This window comes from Linepithema humile, chromosome 1 (assembly GCF_040581485.1).
Source record: "Linepithema humile isolate Giens D197 chromosome 1, Lhum_UNIL_v1.0, whole genome shotgun sequence".
Lineage (NCBI taxonomy): Eukaryota > Metazoa > Arthropoda > Insecta > Hymenoptera > Formicidae > Linepithema > Linepithema humile.
Genome location: NC_090128.1, coordinates 35,800,929 through 35,822,118, shown reverse-complemented (window position 1 = coordinate 35,822,118; position 21,190 = coordinate 35,800,929). Strand labels below are relative to the sequence as shown.

Below are 21,190 nucleotides of genomic sequence, written 5' to 3'. Positions count from 1 at the left end.
ATAGGGAATTTGCAGCAGATTCTGTCCATAACGGTCGGTGCTGCCAGTCTGTCAGCAGTCTGCTATAAGATTCATGCATTTGAAGTGCATGAATCTGTTTGCAGATATTTGCTGCAGAAATCGAGCAGATTTGAGGAAGATTCTTTCCGTAACACGCAGTCTGTCAGCAGTGTGTCGTAAGATTCTTTAAGCAGAAGTCTTGTACAGATCTTACGCAGATCTTGCACAGATCTGCTCATCAGATTTTTGAAAGGCTCATGCAACAGAAGTTACGTGCAGATCCTGTGCAGATCTCGTGCAGAATCTGTTCCCCTAGCAGCGATCTGCTGCAAGATTGCTGCAAGATTCGCAGCAGATCATTGCAAGATTCTGTCAGCAGTCAACATACAATTCGCAACAGGTAAAATACGCAATATTCTTTCAGCAAAAGTCTTGTACAGATCCTGCGCAGATCTTGCACAGATCTGCTCAGCAGATTTTTAAAAGGCTCATGCAGCAAAAGTTACGTGCAGATCTTGTGCAGATCTCATGCAGAATCTGTTCCCCTAGCAGCGATCTGTTGCAAGACTGCTGCAAGATTTCCAGCAGATTCGAGCTGTCAAAAACCGCGGTCCTTGCCGCGATACTTATATGTACGCTCGCCTCAGCCAATAGGAGAGCTCGATTCGAGTGAAAATTTTCCCATCGTCCACTGCGCGCGACTCGTCCTTCGTGCTTCGTGCATGCTTCGCCTTAGTCGCCATCAGTGATGCAAGATCGAGTATCCTGCATCAAGCATCACATGAGGGGAAGAGTCCCCACCATGACGGCACCACACAAGCGAGCATCGCTGACGTCACGCGTCCGTGTGCGCTCGCCATTCCACAGCGTACGACTCATACGCTATTGGAACGGCGAGCGCACACGGACGCGTGACGTCAGCGATGCTCGCTTGTTTGGTGCTGCCATGGTGGGGGCTCTTCCCCTCATGTAGTGCTTGATGCAGGATGCTCGATCTTGCATCACTGGTCGCCATTGTGCTTTGTGCAGCAGCAGCAGCAGTGGCAACAACGGCCGGTGCAGCGGTTTAGATACGCTATTTACCATAATCCAGAAAGTACCGTAAGTAAGTAAGTAAGTAAAGTAAGTCTTTTTCAGTTTGTGTGAAAGAAGTCGACTTCATCGTGATACATTTGAGGCACTTCACTTTTTTCTAAAAAATAGAATGGTCTATCTCGTGTCGCTTGAAATTGCTTTTTCGTATATCCACCGTGGGTATTATATTTCATTTTTGCCAGTTATAATTATTGCTTTTAAAATTTAATTTATTCAATTCAGTGCGCGTAACATATTATTCACAATCATCGTCGGTTGAAATTCATTTTTGTTCCACATCGTCGACTAGTCTGCTTTTCATATGTGCCTCGCTCAATCGAAAAACAACGCAGTTATTCATATACGATAAAGTCGACTTTGTGATCTTCTGACATTTGTGACATTAATTCCATTTCAAAAATATAATTTTCTCTCGTGTCGCTTGAAATTGCTTTTCGTCTCTTGAAAATTCATTTGTCCACCGTGGGTATTTTGTTTTTCTTAAAATACACATTTCTTAGCAACAATAAAAAGGGTGTATCACAAACGTTTCGAAAACTTAACAAATAGGCAAAAGAGAAATCGTATTCGAGTAGGTCAAGGTGATATTACTTCTTCATCTGATTCTTCTTTACCTCGTGTTGAACTCGTCGATGATATTTCGTCTTTTCGTTCGAATTTTGACGATTTTATCGAAAGCGTCGCGTATTCTGAGTCATCAGTTGCATCGTCTGACTATGAGACTATTGATGCTAATAGTACGTTTCCCGATTTACAGGAATGTGAAATCAGTTCTGATGATAGTAGTACAGTCAATGATATTTTTGGATCGGAAAATACGTTCGCTAAAAACTTGGCAAAATGCTTCCTTGTTATCAATCTTACGGCCGTTCAAGGTAATGCCATTCTGAAGTTATTGCGTTCACACCCTTGTTTTGAATATTTACCTAAAGATATGCGAACACTTGTGCACACACCTAAATCACGCGTGCAGGTTGTAAGATGTTGAGCCTGGGCAGTATTGGCATGTGGAATTTATACATTGTATAATCCAACAATTATCTCATGAATGCAATATTCCTGATGTCTTAAAATTGCATATCAGTACAGACGGTGCTTCCGCGGACAAAAAAGGCATTGTTCAGTATTGGCCTCTCCAAATCAGAATTGTCAATTTGAAAAACAGCAAACCTTTAATTGTAGGTGTATACCGCGGGAAAAAGAAACCACAAGATCCTAATAGCTTTTTTCGAATGCTCGTTGAAGAGATGAAAGTCGTGATTAATAGTGGAGGAATTAGGTTTAAGGATAAACTTATTCCCGTAACGTTTGAGTGCTTTATTGCTGATGCCCCTGCCCGGGCCTTTGTATTACAACACAAAGGACATATGTCTTCGATGCCATGCTCAAAACGCAACGTTACGGGTACAGTAATTGAGGGCACTCGACACATAATGTATTCCTTGGCGTTAATCACGTAAAACGGACAGATGAAAACTATAATTTTAGGACTGACACTGACCATCATAAGGACATGAAAAGCCCTTTAGAAGACTTAAATATACGCATGGTTACACGAGTACCATTTGAATATATGCACTCCATTTGCCTTGGCATAATGAAAAAGTGCATCGAAGCATGGGTGTTGGGAAAATTTGGTTGTAAAAATGGCAAGTTACGTGCTGCCGACATTGAGGCAATCGACGTTCGTTTAAAAGAATTGGACAATACCTGTTCTGGAAACTTTACTCGGCGACCTCGAGCTCTGTCAGAGTTCCAGCAGTACAAAGCAACTGTTTTCAAATATCTTGTCTAATTTTTTGGACACCAATTCTAAATATTTCGGACAAACGCGCCACTATTCTAAATTTCAGAGAAACTACTCTGATAATTAAGACAGATTGTCTGAAATTACTTTCAGGCACCCAGATCTGAAAATTCAGACAAAAATGTGTCTGAATTTTTAGGCAATTTTTTACAGTGAATCTTTTAAGATTTTTCGGAATTGAAAAGGCTAATTTGAAATCCGAGTTTCTAGCAATCGAGATGAAATCATTAGCAATAGATATTACAAAAGGTATCATAAAAAATCGGAACTGGAATTTTGTCTGCACATTACCTTCTTAACCATTCGACTTAGTTTACCTATTTATTTTTTTTTATCTTTGACACTTCGGTTTTAATTTATAATAAAATAATTTTATCATGAATGTGAAAGTCGAATTGTGAGACAATATCTTTCTCTAGCTCTTCCATACTTTCTGGACATACGGAACAGAGGTTGATTATAAGTATGTATTGTTGTTTGCACAATTATTTATAAAATAATACCAAAAATGTCAGTTCACAAGGACAATATTGTTGCAGTTCCATTTGTCTATCTTCCTATATTGGATTTTAGTTACAAAGAAGAATTCTCTGCGTTGTTTATTTATTTTCTTAATGTTTCGACAAGCAAGACACCGTTTTATTATATATTTTTTCGTAATGACACTGAAGAAGGCCTAACATAGGCAGAAACGTTTGATTGTAACTTTGTAATTCTCATAATATAATTTGAATTTTATGCACAAACACCTAGCAACGGCTCTTTTCGCCCTTTACTCCAGATTATTTGTTAATTTTTTATTTATTGCATATTTATACTACAAATATTACAAGTTAAGTTTAAAAAAGATTTAATATTTAATATTTATTTCAGACACATCTTTACAGATATGCTTTTCGTAATAGTCATAATATTGTTGCTTGTGTATTTTTTCGAACTTAACAAGAAAAAATATTACAAATTAAAAAGAAATTTGCAATTTGCCTTTTCGTTGCCTGGTGAATCTATATTGACAGTGTTTGTCAAAACGCTGCAAATTGCTTGGAAATATGAAGGTAAATAAAATGCTCTTAATTATAAAATGTTACAATAGATTAACCAAACTTAATATTAATATTTTAACATAAAATATATTTTCTCATGTTTATAATTTAAATATTATATTTTTATTTATTTAATTAATTAATGTAACTTTATAATACAAGGAAAAATAATTTATGTTCAAACAATAACAATCACATTTGTGTAAACAATATCAAATGTAAAATATAACGTTGCAGAATTAGTAAATTATTTGTTAACGTTTAACAAAAAATATGGAAGCCCTAGCCGTTTTTGTTTTGGAACAGATTTATTTGTACTACTCGCAAAACCCGAGGATTATAAGGTAAGTTTAGAAAAAATAATTATTTTAATAATATAATACAGCGCTCGGAATTAATTGCACATTTCGGGCCGATTCTGGAGACGACGCCTCCTGTCCCCCCCCACTACCGCCCGACCGCTGGCGGCCGAGCCGCCGATAGCTCTGGTTCAGGAGCGTTTTATATTAGAAATAGGCTAGATTGTTTAGGCATCTCTCAGGAAATCGTAACATTTTCTTCACTACATAAATAATGTTTATTTTCATTAATACATAATATATATATTTAATTATTAATGAAAATAAACATTATTTATGTAGCAAAGAAAATATTACTATTTTTTGAGAGGTGCCTCAACAACCGAGCCTATTTCTTATATAAAACGCTCCTGCGCCAGAGCTATTGGCGGCTCGACCGCCAGCGGCCGGGCGGTAGTGGGGGAACAGGAGGCGTCGTCTCTTGAATTGGCCCGAAATGTGCAACTAATTCCGAGCGCTGATATAATATATTGAACAAAATAATAGAGTTAACATAAAGCAAATAGAGTAAGAGCCGGATCGAGTTGCTCAAAAATTTATTTTTTATTACAAATTATTACATACGTTTCGGCCAATGGATGTGGCCATCTTCAGTGTAAAATTGACAACAAAAAAAAATTTTTTAGTACATAAGTAGAGAAGCGTTGATAAGAACGCTTAATGGTTCTTATCACAGATGGCCACATCCATTGGCCGAAACGTATGTAATAATTTGTAATAAAAAATAAATTTTTGAGCAACTCGATCCGGCTCTTGCTCTATTTGCTTTATGTTAACTCTATTATTTTGTTTAATAAGAAAGTGAAATAACCTAATATTAATTGTAATAATATATTGAATTTTAATACGCAGGTCGTACTTGCGAACGTGGACGGCAATTACAAAAGCTCAGTTATGAAACTGTATTCCCCACTTCTTGGGAACGGAATTATCAGAGTTTCAGGTATTACGCCTATGTTCAAATACAACGAATGTTTATTTAATTTGTTTATATATTTGTTTATATAGTTATAATAATATATTGATAAAATATTACACTTTTTACTATTGAATACTATAATTAATATTTGTAGGTGCAACTCATAGGTTACGGCGCAAAATAATACAATCCTCTTTGAATGCCAAGTCAGTGTCTGATTACGTAAAATTTTTTGATAATTATAGCAATTATTGTGGGGATTATTTGGAAAAAGAAGTTGGTGGTCATACGTTTGACATGAAACCGTACATAGGGCGATACGTGACTGATATATATTTAGGTGAAAATTGTGCAAACATGACATATGTTGATTTATAACAAATTTTTGTAACAAGTTGCTATTATAGATACAATTACAATTAATGCTATAGATGTAATTAAATATAAAAGTTAAAAAATATTACAGCATCAATTGGAGGTATAGAAGGAACGGCGTATGAAGGTGAATATGATGAACTACTGTACTGGCAAGAAAGGTATATAGATCTCGTATTATTGAATACGTATGATTTATATTTCAATTATTAATATATTATTTTTTTAGATTGATGAAATATATGTATAAAAAAGTGGCAACACCATGGCTACAATTGGAATGGATTTTTTCTCTGAGCGATAACGCGAAACAACAATCCTTTGGTCAAAAAATAATACAAAATTTTGTTCATAAAGTAAGCTTCAAATATTTCTTTTGTTTAATTGTTTAATCATATAAAACATTTAGTGCATTTGGTATTAATCAAAATTTTTTATGTTATATTTTGTTTTATAATATTATACCACATTTTTGAAATTTTTATTTTTTATCAATGCAACAAGCATATAATAATACATATAAAAGTTGATAATAAGATTCGTGAATTACAATATAACTTATTTTATTACATTATCATATTTTTCATTTTGATGAAAAAAATATGCGTACGTATGCCATTGAACATTATTAACTAAAACATGATAATTCTAATGATATTACATATAATAGCAATTTTTGTCAACACATATTATTAATTAATATACCATATTATTTCATTAATGTGTAGATAATGCAGAAATCAGTGGAACGCGATACTCTAAATTATGATAATGAGATCCTCCAAAAGCCAAAATCCGTTGCTAGCAATTATTTGAACTATGTAAAGCAACTGTCTGATGATGCTACGGGTGAATCCCGCGCAGTGAGCGATGAAGACGTAAATGACGATATTCGCAATCTGTATGCGGCTGTAATGTCATTTATCGTATAAATAGTAAAAAATTGTACAAGTACATTTAGATTACTATAAATTTATCTTTTACAGATACAAAATACAGTTATGGAATTGACATCCTTTGTTTTTCTATTGTTGGGAATGCATACAGAAATACAAGTTAGTGAAACTGTAATGTGATATGCAGAACATAAAACAAGAAAAATTGTATTTGTCTTTGCACTATAATCATAAATTATTTTGTACATATGTATACATATATGTATAATTATATAATATATAGATTAAAATTATTAATTTTATTTTTTACATTTCTTATGAGACACGTTAGTTAATTTTTAAAATATTATTTTAGATGTCTGTTTTATTAATTATGTATTTCATTATTTAGGAAAAGCTGCGAAAAGCAATATTGCTTACATTCGGAAACGAAAAGATTGATGCTAAGCGTCTTACGAGCATTCGATATCTTAATATGGTGATTCAAGAAACACTAAGATTGTTTCCTGTAGCACCTATAATTGCGCGACAACTTACGGGAGATATTAAACTGGGTATTTGTATAGTGCAATATTTTTTTGTAACACAACAGTCACAATAAAGAAAAACAAGTTTGTGAGTTACAAAGACGCGTTGATTTCAGAATCGTGCGTCTTGCCGAATGGGTGTTACGTTCTAATACCAGTGTTTACTATTCATCGTAATCCTGCATATTGGAATAAACCAGAGGAATTTATTCCTGAACGATTCTCGCCCGAAAACTCGTCAAGTCGTCAACGTTACACGCACATTCCATTTGGCACAGGTCTTAGAGATTGCCCAGGTAAATTTTTTAAAGTTTTTTTACTTTGAAAATGATGTAAATCAATTTTAAAAAATTAAAAAAATATCAATATTACACCAATAGCATATTTAAATATTTGCACATTTAACACGTTCCAAGCCGTTTTTCCGCCGTTTTGACCACTGATGGCCCACGCTGGTGCAGTATTTTCGTAGTGTTTCCTGCAATATTTTAGATAATTAGAATTAATATATATATATTACTCCAAGAAGGTAATATAATAATTTAAAATCTTATAATTACTCTTTTATTACGCGCGACAGTGTCTTATTAAATCACGATGTATGGGCATAAAAAATTCTAAAATTTATTATTTGAGCTCAAAATATATGTATTGTAATAAATTTAATATTGATGTATTATCAAAATAATGTAGAACAAAAGAAATAAGTTGTGTAATGTTTTATAAGAATGTAGTCATTTTATACTTAATATATTAAACAGTCTGAGTGGAAAGCAGCGTGGACCATCAGTGATACACGTGACACGTAACGTACACGTTTATTATTTTATTGAAGTTTATAATTTTTTAAATTTAAATTTTTAATGTTTTAAAACTATTAGATTTTGAATATTTTGAAATAAATAATAAAAGAGTTTGATTGAATATTTAGTATACTCATACTTACGTATAGATATTGTAGTATGTTGTTTTAACAACTTTTTTATACTTTTTTTTTATACTTTGTTTATATTTTTGCTTAAGGTCAACGATATGCTTTTCTGTCCGTGGGAGCAGCAATAGTAAATTTATTGCGGCGGTTTCGCTTTGTAGCAACTGGCAGTGTAAAAGATATCAAATTAACAAATGATATTTTACTACGATCTCGAGACGGAATCAAATTATCTATATTTCGTATAGAAGATTATTGATAAACGATGATTGACGACAACTGATAACATGATTACAATGATGGATTATTACTATTTGTTTTAATGGCTTGGTAGTTTAATTTTCATTTCGAAATGTTAAACGATGTTATTATACATTGATGTATTGCAATCACTGCAATAATAAAAGATGTTTGCACATAATTGCAATATAATTTAGTTTTTTCTGCTTAATTCTGCAATATTTCCGTAGTATTTCCTGCAATATTTTAGATAATCCCCTGTAACATTTTCTGCCAAGCAGAGCCTTGCATCAGTTTACTTGCAGCAGAAATGATAGGGAATTTGCAGCAGATTCTGTCCATAACGGTCGGTGCTGCCAGTCTGTCAGCAGTCTGCTATAAGATTCATGCATTTGAAGTGCATGAATCTGTTTGCAGATATTTGCTGCAGAAATCGAGCAGATTTGAGGAAGATTCTTTCCGTAACACGCAGTCTGTCAGCAGTGTGTCGTAAGATTCTTTAAGCAGAAGTCTTGTACAGATCTTACGCAGATCTTGCACAGATCTGCTCATCAGATTTTTGAAAGGCTCATGCAACAGAAGTTACGTGCAGATCCTGTGCAGATCTCGTGCAGAATCTGTTCCCCTAGCAGCGATCTGCTGCAAGATTGCTGCAAGATTCGCAGCAGATCATTGCAAGATTCTGTCAGCAGTCAACATACAATTCGCAACAGGTAAAATACGCAATATTCTTTCAGCAAAAGTCTTGTACAGATCCTGCGCAGATCTTGCACAGATCTGCTCAGCAGATTTTTAAAAGGCTCATGCAGCAAAAGTTACGTGCAGATCTTGTGCAGATCTCATGCAGAATCTGTTCCCCTAGCAGCGATCTGTTGCAAGACTGCTGCAAGATTTCCAGCAGATTCGAGCTGTCAAAAACCGCGGTCCTTGCCGCGATACTTATATGTACGCTCGCCTCAGCCAATAGGAGAGCTCGATTCGAGTGAAAATTTTCCCATCGTCCACTGCGCGCGACTCGTCCTTCGTGCTTCGTGCATGCTTCGCCTTAGTCGCCATCAGTGATGCAAGATCGAGTATCCTGCATCAAGCATCACATGAGGGGAAGAGTCCCCACCATGACGGCACCACACAAGCGAGCATCGCTGACGTCACGCGTCCGTGTGCGCTCGCCATTCCACAGCGTACGACTCATACGCTATTGGAACGGCGAGCGCACACGGACGCGTGACGTCAGCGATGCTCGCTTGTTTGGTGCTGCCATGGTGGGGGCTCTTCCCCTCATGTAGTGCTTGATGCAGGATGCTCGATCTTGCATCACTGGTCGCCATTGTGCTTTGTGCAGCAGCAGCAGCAGTGGCAACAACGGCCGGTGCAGCGGTTTAGATACGCTATTTACCATAATCCAGAAAGTACCGTAAGTAAGTAAGTAAGTAAAGTAAGTCTTTTTCAGTTTGTGTGAAAGAAGTCGACTTCATCGTGATACATTTGAGGCACTTCACTTTTTTCTAAAAAATAGAATGGTCTATCTCGTGTCGCTTGAAATTGCTTTTTCGTATATCCACCGTGGGTATTATATTTCATTTTTGCCAGTTATAATTATTGCTTTTAAAATTTAATTTATTCAATTCAGTGCGCGTAACATATTATTCACAATCATCGTCGGTTGAAATTCATTTTTGTTCCACATCGTCGACTAGTCTGCTTTTCATATGTGCCTCGCTCAATCGAAAAACAACGCAGTTATTCATATACGATAAAGTCGACTTTGTGATCTTCTGACATTTGTGACATTAATTCCATTTCAAAAATATAATTTTCTCTCGTGTCGCTTGAAATTGCTTTTCGTCTCTTGAAAATTCATTTGTCCACCGTGGGTATTTTGTTTTTCTTAAAATACACATTTCTTAGCAACAATAAAAAGGGTGTATCACAAACGTTTCGAAAACTTAACAAATAGGCAAAAGAGAAATCGTATTCGAGTAGGTCAAGGTGATATTACTTCTTCATCTGATTCTTCTTTACCTCGTGTTGAACTCGTCGATGATATTTCGTCTTTTCGTTCGAATTTTGACGATTTTATCGAAAGCGTCGCGTATTCTGAGTCATCAGTTGCATCGTCTGACTATGAGACTATTGATGCTAATAGTACGTTTCCCGATTTACAGGAATGTGAAATCAGTTCTGATGATAGTAGTACAGTCAATGATATTTTTGGATCGGAAAATACGTTCGCTAAAAACTTGGCAAAATGCTTCCTTGTTATCAATCTTACGGCCGTTCAAGGTAATGCCATTCTGAAGTTATTGCGTTCACACCCTTGTTTTGAATATTTACCTAAAGATATGCGAACACTTGTGCACACACCTAAATCACGCGTGCAGGTTGTAAGATGTTGAGCCTGGGCAGTATTGGCATGTGGAATTTATACATTGTATAATCCAACAATTATCTCATGAATGCAATATTCCTGATGTCTTAAAATTGCATATCAGTACAGACGGTGCTTCCGCGGACAAAAAAGGCATTGTTCAGTATTGGCCTCTCCAAATCAGAATTGTCAATTTGAAAAACAGCAAACCTTTAATTGTAGGTGTATACCGCGGGAAAAAGAAACCACAAGATCCTAATAGCTTTTTTCGAATGCTCGTTGAAGAGATGAAAGTCGTGATTAATAGTGGAGGAATTAGGTTTAAGGATAAACTTATTCCCGTAACGTTTGAGTGCTTTATTGCTGATGCCCCTGCCCGGGCCTTTGTATTACAACACAAAGGACATATGTCTTCGATGCCATGCTCAAAACGCAACGTTACGGGTACAGTAATTGAGGGCACTCGACACATAATGTATTCCTTGGCGTTAATCACGTAAAACGGACAGATGAAAACTATAATTTTAGGACTGACACTGACCATCATAAGGACATGAAAAGCCCTTTAGAAGACTTAAATATACGCATGGTTACACGAGTACCATTTGAATATATGCACTCCATTTGCCTTGGCATAATGAAAAAGTGCATCGAAGCATGGGTGTTGGGAAAATTTGGTTGTAAAAATGGCAAGTTACGTGCTGCCGACATTGAGGCAATCGACGTTCGTTTAAAAGAATTGGACAATACCTGTTCTGGAAACTTTACTCGGCGACCTCGAGCTCTGTCAGAGTTCCAGCAGTACAAAGCAACTGTTTTCAAATATCTTGTCTAATTTTTTGGACACCAATTCTAAATATTTCGGACAAACGCGCCACTATTCTAAATTTCAGAGAAACTACTCTGATAATTAAGACAGATTGTCTGAAATTACTTTCAGGCACCCAGATCTGAAAATTCAGACAAAAATGTGTCTGAATTTTTAGGCAATTTTTTACAGTGAATCTTTTAAGATTTTTCGGAATTGAAAAGGCTAATTTGAAATCCGAGTTTCTAGCAATCGAGATGAAATCATTAGCAATAGATATTACAAAAGGTATCATAAAAAATCGGAACTGGAATTTTGTCTGCACATTACCTTCTTAACCATTCGACTTAGTTTACCTATTTATTTTTTTTTATCTTTGACACTTCGGTTTTAATTTATAATAAAATAATTTTATCATGAATGTGAAAGTCGAATTGTGAGACAATATCTTTCTCTAGCTCTTCCATACTTTCTGGACATACGGAACAGAGGTTGATTATAAGTATGTATTGTTGTTTGCACAATTATTTATAAAATAATACCAAAAATGTCAGTTCACAAGGACAATATTGTTGCAGTTCCATTTGTCTATCTTCCTATATTGGATTTTAGTTACAAAGAAGAATTCTCTGCGTTGTTTATTTATTTTCTTAATGTTTCGACAAGCAAGACACCGTTTTATTATATATTTTTTCGTAATGACACTGAAGAAGGCCTAACATAGGCATAAACGTTTGATTGTAACTTTGTAATTCTCATAATATAATTTGAATTTTATGCACAAACACCTAGCAACGGCTCTTTTCGCCCTTTACTCCAGATTATTTGTTAATTTTTTATTTATTGCATATTTATACTACAAATATTACAAGTTAAGTTTAAAAAAGATTTAATATTTAATATTTATTTCAGACACATCTTTACAGATATGCTTTTCGTAATAGTCATAATATTGTTGCTTGTGTATTTTTTCGAACTTAACAAGAAAAAATATTACAAATTAAAAAGAAATTTGCAATTTGCCTTTTCGTTGCCTGGTGAATCTATATTGACAGTGTTTGTCAAAACGCTGCAAATTGCTTGGAAATATGAAGGTAAATAAAATGCTCTTAATTATAAAATGTTACAATAGATTAACCAAACTTAATATTAATATTTTAACATAAAATATATTTTCTCATGTTTATAATTTAAATATTATATTTTTATTTATTTAATTAATTAATGTAACTTTATAATACAAGGAAAAATAATTTATGTTCAAACAATAACAATCACATTTGTGTAAACAATATCAAATGTAAAATATAACGTTGCAGAATTAGTAAATTATTTGTTAACGTTTAACAAAAAATATGGAAGCCCTAGCCGTTTTTGTTTTGGAACAGATTTATTTGTACTACTCGCAAAACCCGAGGATTATAAGGTAAGTTTAGAAAAAATAATTATTTTAATAATATAATACAGCGCTCGGAATTAATTGCACATTTCGGGCCGATTCTGGAGACGACGCCTCCTGTCCCCCCCACTACCGCCCGACCGCTGGCGGCCGAGCCGCCGATAGCTCTGGTTCAGGAGCGTTTTATATTAGAAATAGGCTAGATTGTTTAGGCATCTCTCAGGAAATCGTAACATTTTCTTCACTACATAAATAATGTTTATTTTCATTAATACATAATATATATATTTAATTATTAATGAAAATAAACATTATTTATGTAGCAAAGAAAATATTACTATTTTTTGAGAGGTGCCTCAACAACCGAGCCTATTTCTTATATAAAACGCTCCTGCGCCAGAGCTATTGGCGGCTCGACCGCCAGCGGCCGGGCGGTAGTGGGGGAACAGGAGGCGTCGTCTCTTGAATTGGCCCGAAATGTGCAACTAATTCCGAGCGCTGATATAATATATTGAACAAAATAATAGAGTTAACATAAAGCAAATAGAGTAAGAGCCGGATCGAGTTGCTCAAAAATTTATTTTTTATTACAAATTATTACATACGTTTCGGCCAATGGATGTGGCCATCTTCAGTGTAAAATTGACAACAAAAAAAATTTTTTAGTACATAAGTAGAGAAGCGTTGATAAGAACGCTTAATGGTTCTTATCACAGATGGCCACATCCATTGGCCGAAACGTATGTAATAATTTGTAATAAAAAATAAATTTTTGAGCAACTCGATCCGGCTCTTGCTCTATTTGCTTTATGTTAACTCTATTATTTTGTTTAATAAGAAAGTGAAATAACCTAATATTAATTGTAATAATATATTGAATTTTAATACGCAGGTCGTACTTGCGAACGTGGACGGCAATTACAAAAGCTCAGTTATGAAACTGTATTCCCCACTTCTTGGGAACGGAATTATCAGAGTTTCAGGTATTACGCCTATGTTCAAATACAACGAATGTTTATTTAATTTGTTTATATATTTGTTTATATAGTTATAATAATATATTGATAAAATATTACACTTTTTACTATTGAATACTATAATTAATATTTGTAGGTGCAACTCATAGGTTACGGCGCAAAATAATACAATCCTCTTTGAATGCCAAGTCAGTGTCTGATTACGTAAAATTTTTTGATAATTATAGCAATTATTGTGGGGATTATTTGGAAAAAGAAGTTGGTGGTCATACGTTTGACATGAAACCGTACATAGGGCGATACGTGACTGATATATATTTAGGTGAAAATTGTGCAAACATGACATATGTTGATTTATAACAAATTTTTGTAACAAGTTGCTATTATAGATACAATTACAATTAATGCTATAGATGTAATTAAATATAAAAGTTAAAAAATATTACAGCATCAATTGGAGGTATAGAAGGAACGGCGTATGAAGGTGAATATGATGAACTACTGTACTGGCAAGAAAGGTATATAGATCTCGTATTATTGAATACGTATGATTTATATTTCAATTATTAATATATTATTTTTTTAGATTGATGAAATATATGTATAAAAAAGTGGCAACACCATGGCTACAATTGGAATGGATTTTTTCTCTGAGCGATAACGCGAAACAACAATCCTTTGGTCAAAAAATAATACAAAATTTTGTTCATAAAGTAAGCTTCAAATATTTCTTTTGTTTAATTGTTTAATCATATAAAACATTTAGTGCATTTGGTATTAATCAAAATTTTTTATGTTATATTTTGTTTTATAATATTATACCACATTTTTGAAATTTTTATTTTTTATCAATGCAACAAGCATATAATAATACATATAAAAGTTGATAATAAGATTCGTGAATTACAATATAACTTATTTTATTACATTATCATATTTTTCATTTTGATGAAAAAAATATGCGTACGTATGCCATTGAACATTATTAACTAAAACATGATAATTCTAATGATATTACATATAATAGCAATTTTTGTCAACACATATTATTAATTAATATACCATATTATTTCATTAATGTGTAGATAATGCAGAAATCAGTGGAACGCGATACTCTAAATTATGATAATGAGATCCTCCAAAAGCCAAAATCCGTTGCTAGCAATTATTTGAACTATGTAAAGCAACTGTCTGATGATGCTACGGGTGAATCCCGCGCAGTGAGCGATGAAGACGTAAATGACGATATTCGCAATCTGTATGCGGCTGTAATGTCATTTATCGTATAAATAGTAAAAAATTGTACAAGTACATTTAGATTACTATAAATTTATCTTTTACAGATACAAAATACAGTTATGGAATTGACATCCTTTGTTTTTCTATTGTTGGGAATGCATACAGAAATACAAGTTAGTGAAACTGTAATGTGATATGCAGAACATAAAACAAGAAAAATTGTATTTGTCTTTGCACTATAATCATAAATTATTTTGTACATATGTATACATATATGTATAATTATATAATATATAGATTAAAATTATTAATTTTATTTTTTACATTTCTTATGAGACACGTTAGTTAATTTTTAAAATATTATTTTAGATGTCTGTTTTATTAATTATGTATTTCATTATTTAGGAAAAGCTGCGAAAAGCAATATTGCTTACATTCGGAAACGAAAAGATTGATGCTAAGCGTCTTACGAGCATTCGATATCTTAATATGGTGATTCAAGAAACACTAAGATTGTTTCCTGTAGCACCTATAATTGCGCGACAACTTACGGGAGATATTAAACTGGGTATTTGTATAGTGCAATATTTTTTTGTAACACAACAGTCACAATAAAGAAAAACAAGTTTGTGAGTTACAAAGACGCGTTGATTTCAGAATCGTGCGTCTTGCCGAATGGGTGTTACGTTCTAATACCAGTGTTTGCTATTCATCGTAATCCTGCATATTGGAATAAACCAGAGGAATTTATTCCTGAACGATTCTCGCCCGAAAACTCGTCAAGTCGTCAACGTTACACGCACATTCCATTTGGCACAGGTCTTAGAGATTGCCCAGGTAAATTTTTTAAAGTTTTTTTACTTTGAAAATGATGTAAATCAATTTTAAAAAATTAAAAAAATATCAATATTACACCAATAGCATATTTAAATATTTGCACATTTAACACGTTCCAAGCCGTTTTTCCGCCGTTTTGACCACTGATGGCCCACGCTGGTGCAGTATTTTCGTAGTGTTTCCTGCAATATTTTAGATAATTAGAATTAATATATATATTACTCCAAGAAGGTAATAAAATAATATAAAAATTTATAATTACTCTTTTATTACGCGCGACAGTGTCTTATTAAATCACGATGTATGGGCATAAAAAATTCTAAAATTTATTATTTGAGCTCAAAATATATGTATTGTAATAAATTTAATATTGATGTATTATCAAAATAATGTAGAACAAAAGAAATATATAAGTTGTGTAATGTTTTATAAGAATGTAGTCATTTTATACTTAATATATTAAACAGTCTGAGTGGAAAGCAGCGTGGACCATCAGTGATACACGTGACACGTAACGTACACGTTTATTATTTTATTGAAGTTTATAATTTTTTAAATTTAAATTTTTAATGTTTTAAAACTATTAGATTTTGAATATTTTGAAATAAATAATAAAAGAGTTTGATTGAATATTTAGTATACTCATACTTACGTATAGATATTGTAGTATGTTGTTTTAACAACTTTTTTATACTTTTTTTTTATACTTTGTTTATATTTTTGCTTAAGGTCAACGATATGCTTTTCTGTCCGTGGGAGCAGCAATAGTAAATTTATTGCGGCGGTTTCGCTTTGTAGCAACTGGCAGTGTAAAAGATATCAAATTAACAAATGATATTTTACTACGATCTCGAGACGGAATCAAATTATCTATATTTCGTATAGAAGATTATTGATAAACGATGATTGACGACAACTGATAACATGATTACAATGATGGATTATTACTATTTGTTTTAATGGCTTGGTAGTTTAATTTTTATTTCGAAATGTTAAACGATGTTATTATACATTGATGTATTGCAATCACTGCAATAATAAAAGATGTTTGCACATAATTGCAATATAATTTAGTTTTTTCTGCTTAATTCTGCAATATTTCCGTAGTATTTCCTGCAATATTTTAGATAATCCCCTGTAACATTTTCTGCCAAGCAGAGCCTTGCATCAGTTTACTTGCAGCAGAAATGATAGGGAATTTGCAGCAGATTCTGTCCATAACGGTCGGTGCTGCCAGTCTGTCAGCAGTCTGCTATAAGATTCATGCATTTGAAGTGCATGAATCTGTTTGCAGATATTTGCTGCAGAAATCGAGCAGATTTGAGGAAGATTCTTTCCGTAACACGCAGTCTGTCAGCAGTGTGTCGTAAGATTCTTTAAGCAGAAGTCTTGTACAGATCTTACGCAGATCTTGCACAGATCTGCTCATCAGATTTTTGAAAGGCTCATGCAACAGAAGTTACGTGCAGATCCTGTGCAGATCTCGTGCAGAATCTGTTCCCCTAGCAGCGATCTGCTGCAAGATTGCTGCAAGATTCGCAGCAGATCATTGCAAGATTCTGTCAGCAGTCAACATACAATTCGCAACAGGTAAAATACGCAATATTCTTTCAGCAAAAGTCTTGTACAGATCCTGCGCAGATCTTGCACAGATCTGCTCAGCAGATTTTTAAAAGGCTCATGCAGCAAAAGTTACGTGCAGATCTTGTGCAGATCTCATGCAGAATCTGTTCCCCTAGCAGCGATCTGTTGCAAGACTGCTGCAAGATTTCCAGCAGATTCGAACTGTCAAAAACCGCGGTCCTTGCCGCGATACTTATATGTACGCTCGCCTCAGCCAATAGGAGAGCTCGATTCGAGTGAAAATTTTCCCATCGTCCACTGCGCGCGACTTGTCCTTCGTGCTTCGTGCATGCTTCGCCTTAGTCGCCATCAGTGATGCAAGATCGAGTATCCTGCATCAAGCATCACATGAGGGGAAGAGTCCCCACCATGACGGCACCACACAAGCGAGCATCGCTGACGTCACGCGTCCGTGTGCGCTCGCCATTCCACAGCGTACGACTCATACGCTATTGGAACGGCGAGCGCACACGGACGCGTGACGTCAGCGATGCTCGCTTGTTTGGTGCTGCCATGGTGGGGGCTCTTCCCCTCATGTAGTGCTTGATGCAGGATGCTCGATCTTGCATCACTGGTCGCCATTGTGCTTTGTGCAGCAGCAGCAGCAGTGGCAACAACGGCCGGTGCAGCGGTTTAGATACGCTATTTACCATAATCCAGAAAGTACCGTAAGTAAGTAAGTAAGTAAGTAAGTAAAGTAAGTCTTTTTCAGTTTGTGTGAAAGAAGTCGACTTCATCGTGATACATTTGAGGCACTTCACTTTTTTCTAAAAAATAGAATGGTCTATCTCGTGTCGCTTGAAATTGCTTTTTCGTATATCCACCGTGGGTATTATATTTCATTTTTGCCAGTTATAATTATTGCTTTTAAAATTCAATTTATTCAATTCAGTGCGCGTAACATATTATTCACAATCATCGTCGGTTGAAATTCATTTTTGTTCCACATCGTCGACTAGTCTGCCTTTCATATGTGCCTCGCTCAATCGAAAAATAACGCAGTTATTCATATACGATAAAGTCGACTTTGTGATCTTCTGACATTTGTGACATTAATTCCATTTCAAAAATATAATTTTCTCTCGTGTCGCTTGAAATTGCTTTTCGTCTCTTGAAAATTCATTTGTCCACCGTGGGTATTTTGTTTTTCTTAAAATACACATTTCTTAGCAACAATGAAAAGGGTGTATCACAAACGTTTCGAAAACTTAACAAATAGGCAAAAGAGAAATCGTATTCGAGTAGGTCAAGGTGATATTACTTCTTCATCTGATTCTTCTTTACCTCGTGTTGAACTCGTCGATGATATTTCGTCTTTTTGTTCGAATTTTGACGATTTTATCGAAAGCGTCGCGTATTCTGAGTCATCAGTTGCATCGTCTGACTATGAGACTATTGATGCTAATAGTACGTTTCCCGATTTACAGGAATGTGAAATCAGTTCTGATGATAGTAGTACAGTCAATGATATTTTTGGATCGGAAAATACGTTCGCTAAAAACTTGGCAAAATGCTTCCTTGTTATCAATCTTACGGCCGTTCAAGGTAATGCCATTCTGAAGTTATTGCGTTCACACCCTTGTTTTGAATATTTACCTAAAGATATGCGAACACTTGTGCACACACCTAAATCACGCGTGCAGGTTGTAAGATGTTGAGCCTGGGCAGTATTGGCATGTGGGATTTATACATTGTATAATCCAACAATTATCTCATGAATGCAATATTCCTGATGTCTTAAAATTGCATATCAGTACAGACGGTGCTTCCGCGGACAAAAAAGGCATTGTTCAGTATTGGCCTCTCCAAATCAGAATTGTCAATTTGAAAAACAGCAAACCTTTAATTGTAGGTGTATACCGCGGGAAAAAGAAACCACAAGATCCTAATAGCTTTTTTCGAATGCTCGTTGAAGAGATGAAAGTCGTGATTAATAGTGGAGGAATTAGGTTTAAGGATAAACTTATTCCCGTAACGTTTGAGTGCTTTATTGCTGATGCCCCTGCCCGGGCCTTTGTATTACAACACAAAGGACATATGTCTTCGATGCCATGCTCAAAACGCAACGTTACGGGTACAGTAATTGAGGGCACTCGACATAATGTATTCCTTGGCGTTAATCACGTAAAACGGACAGATGAAAACTATAATTTTAGGACTGACACTGACCATCATAAGGACATGAAAAGCCCTTTAGAAGACTTAAATATACGCATGGTTACACGAGTACCATTTGAATATATGCACTCCATTTGCCTTGGCATAATGAAAAAGTGCATCGAAGCATGGGTGTTGGGAAAGTTTGGTTGTAAAAATGGCAAGTTACGTGCTGCCGACATTGAGGCAATCGACGTTCGTTTAAAAGAATTGGACAATACCTGTTCTGGAAACTTTACTCGGCGACCTCGAGCTCTGTCAGAATTCCAGCAGTACAAAGCAACTGTTTTCAAATATGTTGTCTAATTTTTTGGACACCAATTCTAAATATTTCGGACAAACGCGCCACTATTCTAAATTTCAGAGAAACTACTCTGATAATTAAGACAGATTGTCTGAAATTACTTTCAGGCACCCAGATCTGAAAATTCAGACAAAAATGTGTCTGAATTTTTAGGCAATTTTGTACAGTGAATCTTTTAAGATTTTTCGGAATTGAAAAGGCTAATTTGAAATCCGAGTTTCTAGCAATCGAGATGAAATCATTAGCAATAGATATTACAAAAGGTATCATAAAAAATCGGAACTGGAATTTTGTCTGCACATTACCTTCTTAACCATTCGACTTAGTTTACCTATTTATTTTTTTTTATCTTTGACACTTCGGTTTTAATTTATAATAAAATAATTTTATCATGAACGTGAAAGTCGAATTGTGAGACAATATCTTTCTCTAGCTCTTCCATACTTTCTGACCTCTGTGAAGTTGGCCCCCCATTTTTTAAAATTGAAAAAAATGATTAGAGTTCTGGATGCCCCCCGAGGAGTTCTAGAGTTCTCAGACCATTTTAGAAAGAGTTCTGCCATTTTAAGTAAAGAAAACACCATTTGAAAAATCGGGGGGCTAACTTCACGGCGCCCCCCATTAAGTAAAAAATCCAAATTTTTTTATAGTTCTGAGTAGATTTCAAATAGTTCTATAGTTTTAGATAAGTTTCAAAAGTAGTTCTGCACGAAATACTACGTAAATTATATTTGAAGTTCTCGACTTAGAAAACGAAAAATAGCGAGAACTCATTCAATTTTGATTTTAGCGTTTCGAGCTTTAAGGATAATCGTTAGAACTCGTGAGGGGCTATACAGAACTCTCAACAGAACTGCCGGTTACCGAGAAAAAATTTTTTTTCCTGTAGGACTTAGAAATTTTTCGAATCCGAACATTCAACCATCGAGAACTTTTTTATTTTGCCTCTGAACGTTACGAGTGTTAATAATTATCGTTAGAACTCTTCGGGGGGCGTCCAGAACTCTCAACAGAACTGCCGGTTACCGAGAAAAAAATTTTTTTTTTGTAGGACTTAGAAATTTTTCGAATCCGAATCTTCAACCACCGAGAACTTTTTTATTTCGCCTCTGAGCGCTTCGAGTATTAATAATTATCGTTAGAACTCTTCGGGGGGCGTCCAGAACTCTCAAACTCTACACAGAACTTACCATGTAAAAAAAATTTATTAATATACTCAATTAGCACACTTGGCTTTGTTAAAGTGCAAAAATTAGAATAATAAAACAATTACTCAATTTTCTAAG

The 21,190-nt window shown here is 34.6% G+C and overlaps 2 protein-coding genes across 28 annotated transcripts; both read left to right on the top strand.

Moving 5' to 3' along the window:
• Positions 1-17: 17 nt before the first annotated feature.
• On the top strand, positions 18-8,373 carry LOC137001178 (cytochrome P450 4c3-like). 12 transcript variants are annotated; one of them, XM_067359550.1, is made up of 14 exons: positions 18-1,101; positions 1,853-1,970; positions 3,322-3,365; positions 3,776-3,957; positions 4,183-4,289; positions 5,157-5,247; positions 5,378-5,563; positions 5,690-5,759; positions 5,828-5,954; positions 6,327-6,509; positions 6,585-6,653; positions 6,886-7,048; positions 7,138-7,317; positions 8,045-8,373. In XM_067359550.1, exons 1-14 carry the CDS (start codon positions 980-982, stop codon positions 8,209-8,211), a joined length of 1,809 nt encoding a protein of 602 aa, XP_067215651.1. In that variant the 5' UTR covers positions 18-979; the 3' UTR covers positions 8,212-8,373. The 12 variants fall into 12 exon arrangements, with proteins under 12 accessions (XP_067215651.1, XP_067215662.1, XP_067215657.1 ...); XM_067359554.1 differs by having other exon boundaries at positions 967-1,109; XM_067359556.1 differs by lacking the exon at positions 8,045-8,373 and adding an exon at positions 7,438-7,975 and having other exon boundaries at positions 958-1,970.
• A 149-nt stretch (positions 8,374-8,522) lies between these two features.
• On the top strand, positions 8,523-20,319 carry LOC105667638 (cytochrome P450 4c3-like). 16 transcript variants are annotated; one of them, XM_067359613.1, is made up of 14 exons: positions 8,523-9,606; positions 10,358-10,475; positions 11,827-11,870; positions 12,281-12,462; positions 12,688-12,794; positions 13,660-13,750; positions 13,881-14,066; positions 14,193-14,262; positions 14,331-14,457; positions 14,830-15,012; positions 15,088-15,156; positions 15,389-15,551; positions 15,641-15,820; positions 16,550-20,319. In XM_067359613.1, exons 1-14 carry the CDS (start codon positions 9,485-9,487, stop codon positions 16,714-16,716), a joined length of 1,809 nt encoding a protein of 602 aa, XP_067215714.1. In that variant the 5' UTR covers positions 8,523-9,484; the 3' UTR covers positions 16,717-20,319. The 16 variants fall into 16 exon arrangements, 11 of the variants coding, with proteins under 11 accessions (XP_067215714.1, XP_067215722.1, XP_067215700.1 ...); XR_010891309.1 differs by having other exon boundaries at positions 9,463-10,475; positions 16,550-18,111; positions 18,871-20,319; XR_010891305.1 differs by having other exon boundaries at positions 9,463-10,475; positions 16,550-18,115; positions 18,871-20,319.
• The last annotated feature ends 871 nt before the right edge of the window (positions 20,320-21,190 follow it).

Excerpts from the sequence above, each read along its gene's own strand:
- LOC137001178 (XM_067359543.1), top strand. The coding sequence starts at position 1,728 with ATGATATTTCGTCTTTTCGTTCGAATTTTGACGATTTTATCGAAAGCG. Across the intron at positions 5,248-5,377 it reads CGGAATTATCAGAGTTTCAG|GTGCAACTCATAGGTTACGG; the intron begins GTATTACGCCTA and ends TAATATTTGTAG. Across the intron at positions 7,049-7,137 it reads TACGGGAGATATTAAACTGG|AATCGTGCGTCTTGCCGAAT; the intron begins GTATTTGTATAG and ends CGTTGATTTCAG.
- LOC105667638 (XM_067359599.1), top strand. The coding sequence starts at position 10,233 with ATGATATTTCGTCTTTTCGTTCGAATTTTGACGATTTTATCGAAAGCG. Across the intron at positions 12,463-12,687 it reads AATTGCTTGGAAATATGAAG|AATTAGTAAATTATTTGTTA; the intron begins GTAAATAAAATG and ends ATAACGTTGCAG. Across the intron at positions 15,552-15,640 it reads TACGGGAGATATTAAACTGG|AATCGTGCGTCTTGCCGAAT; the intron begins GTATTTGTATAG and ends CGTTGATTTCAG.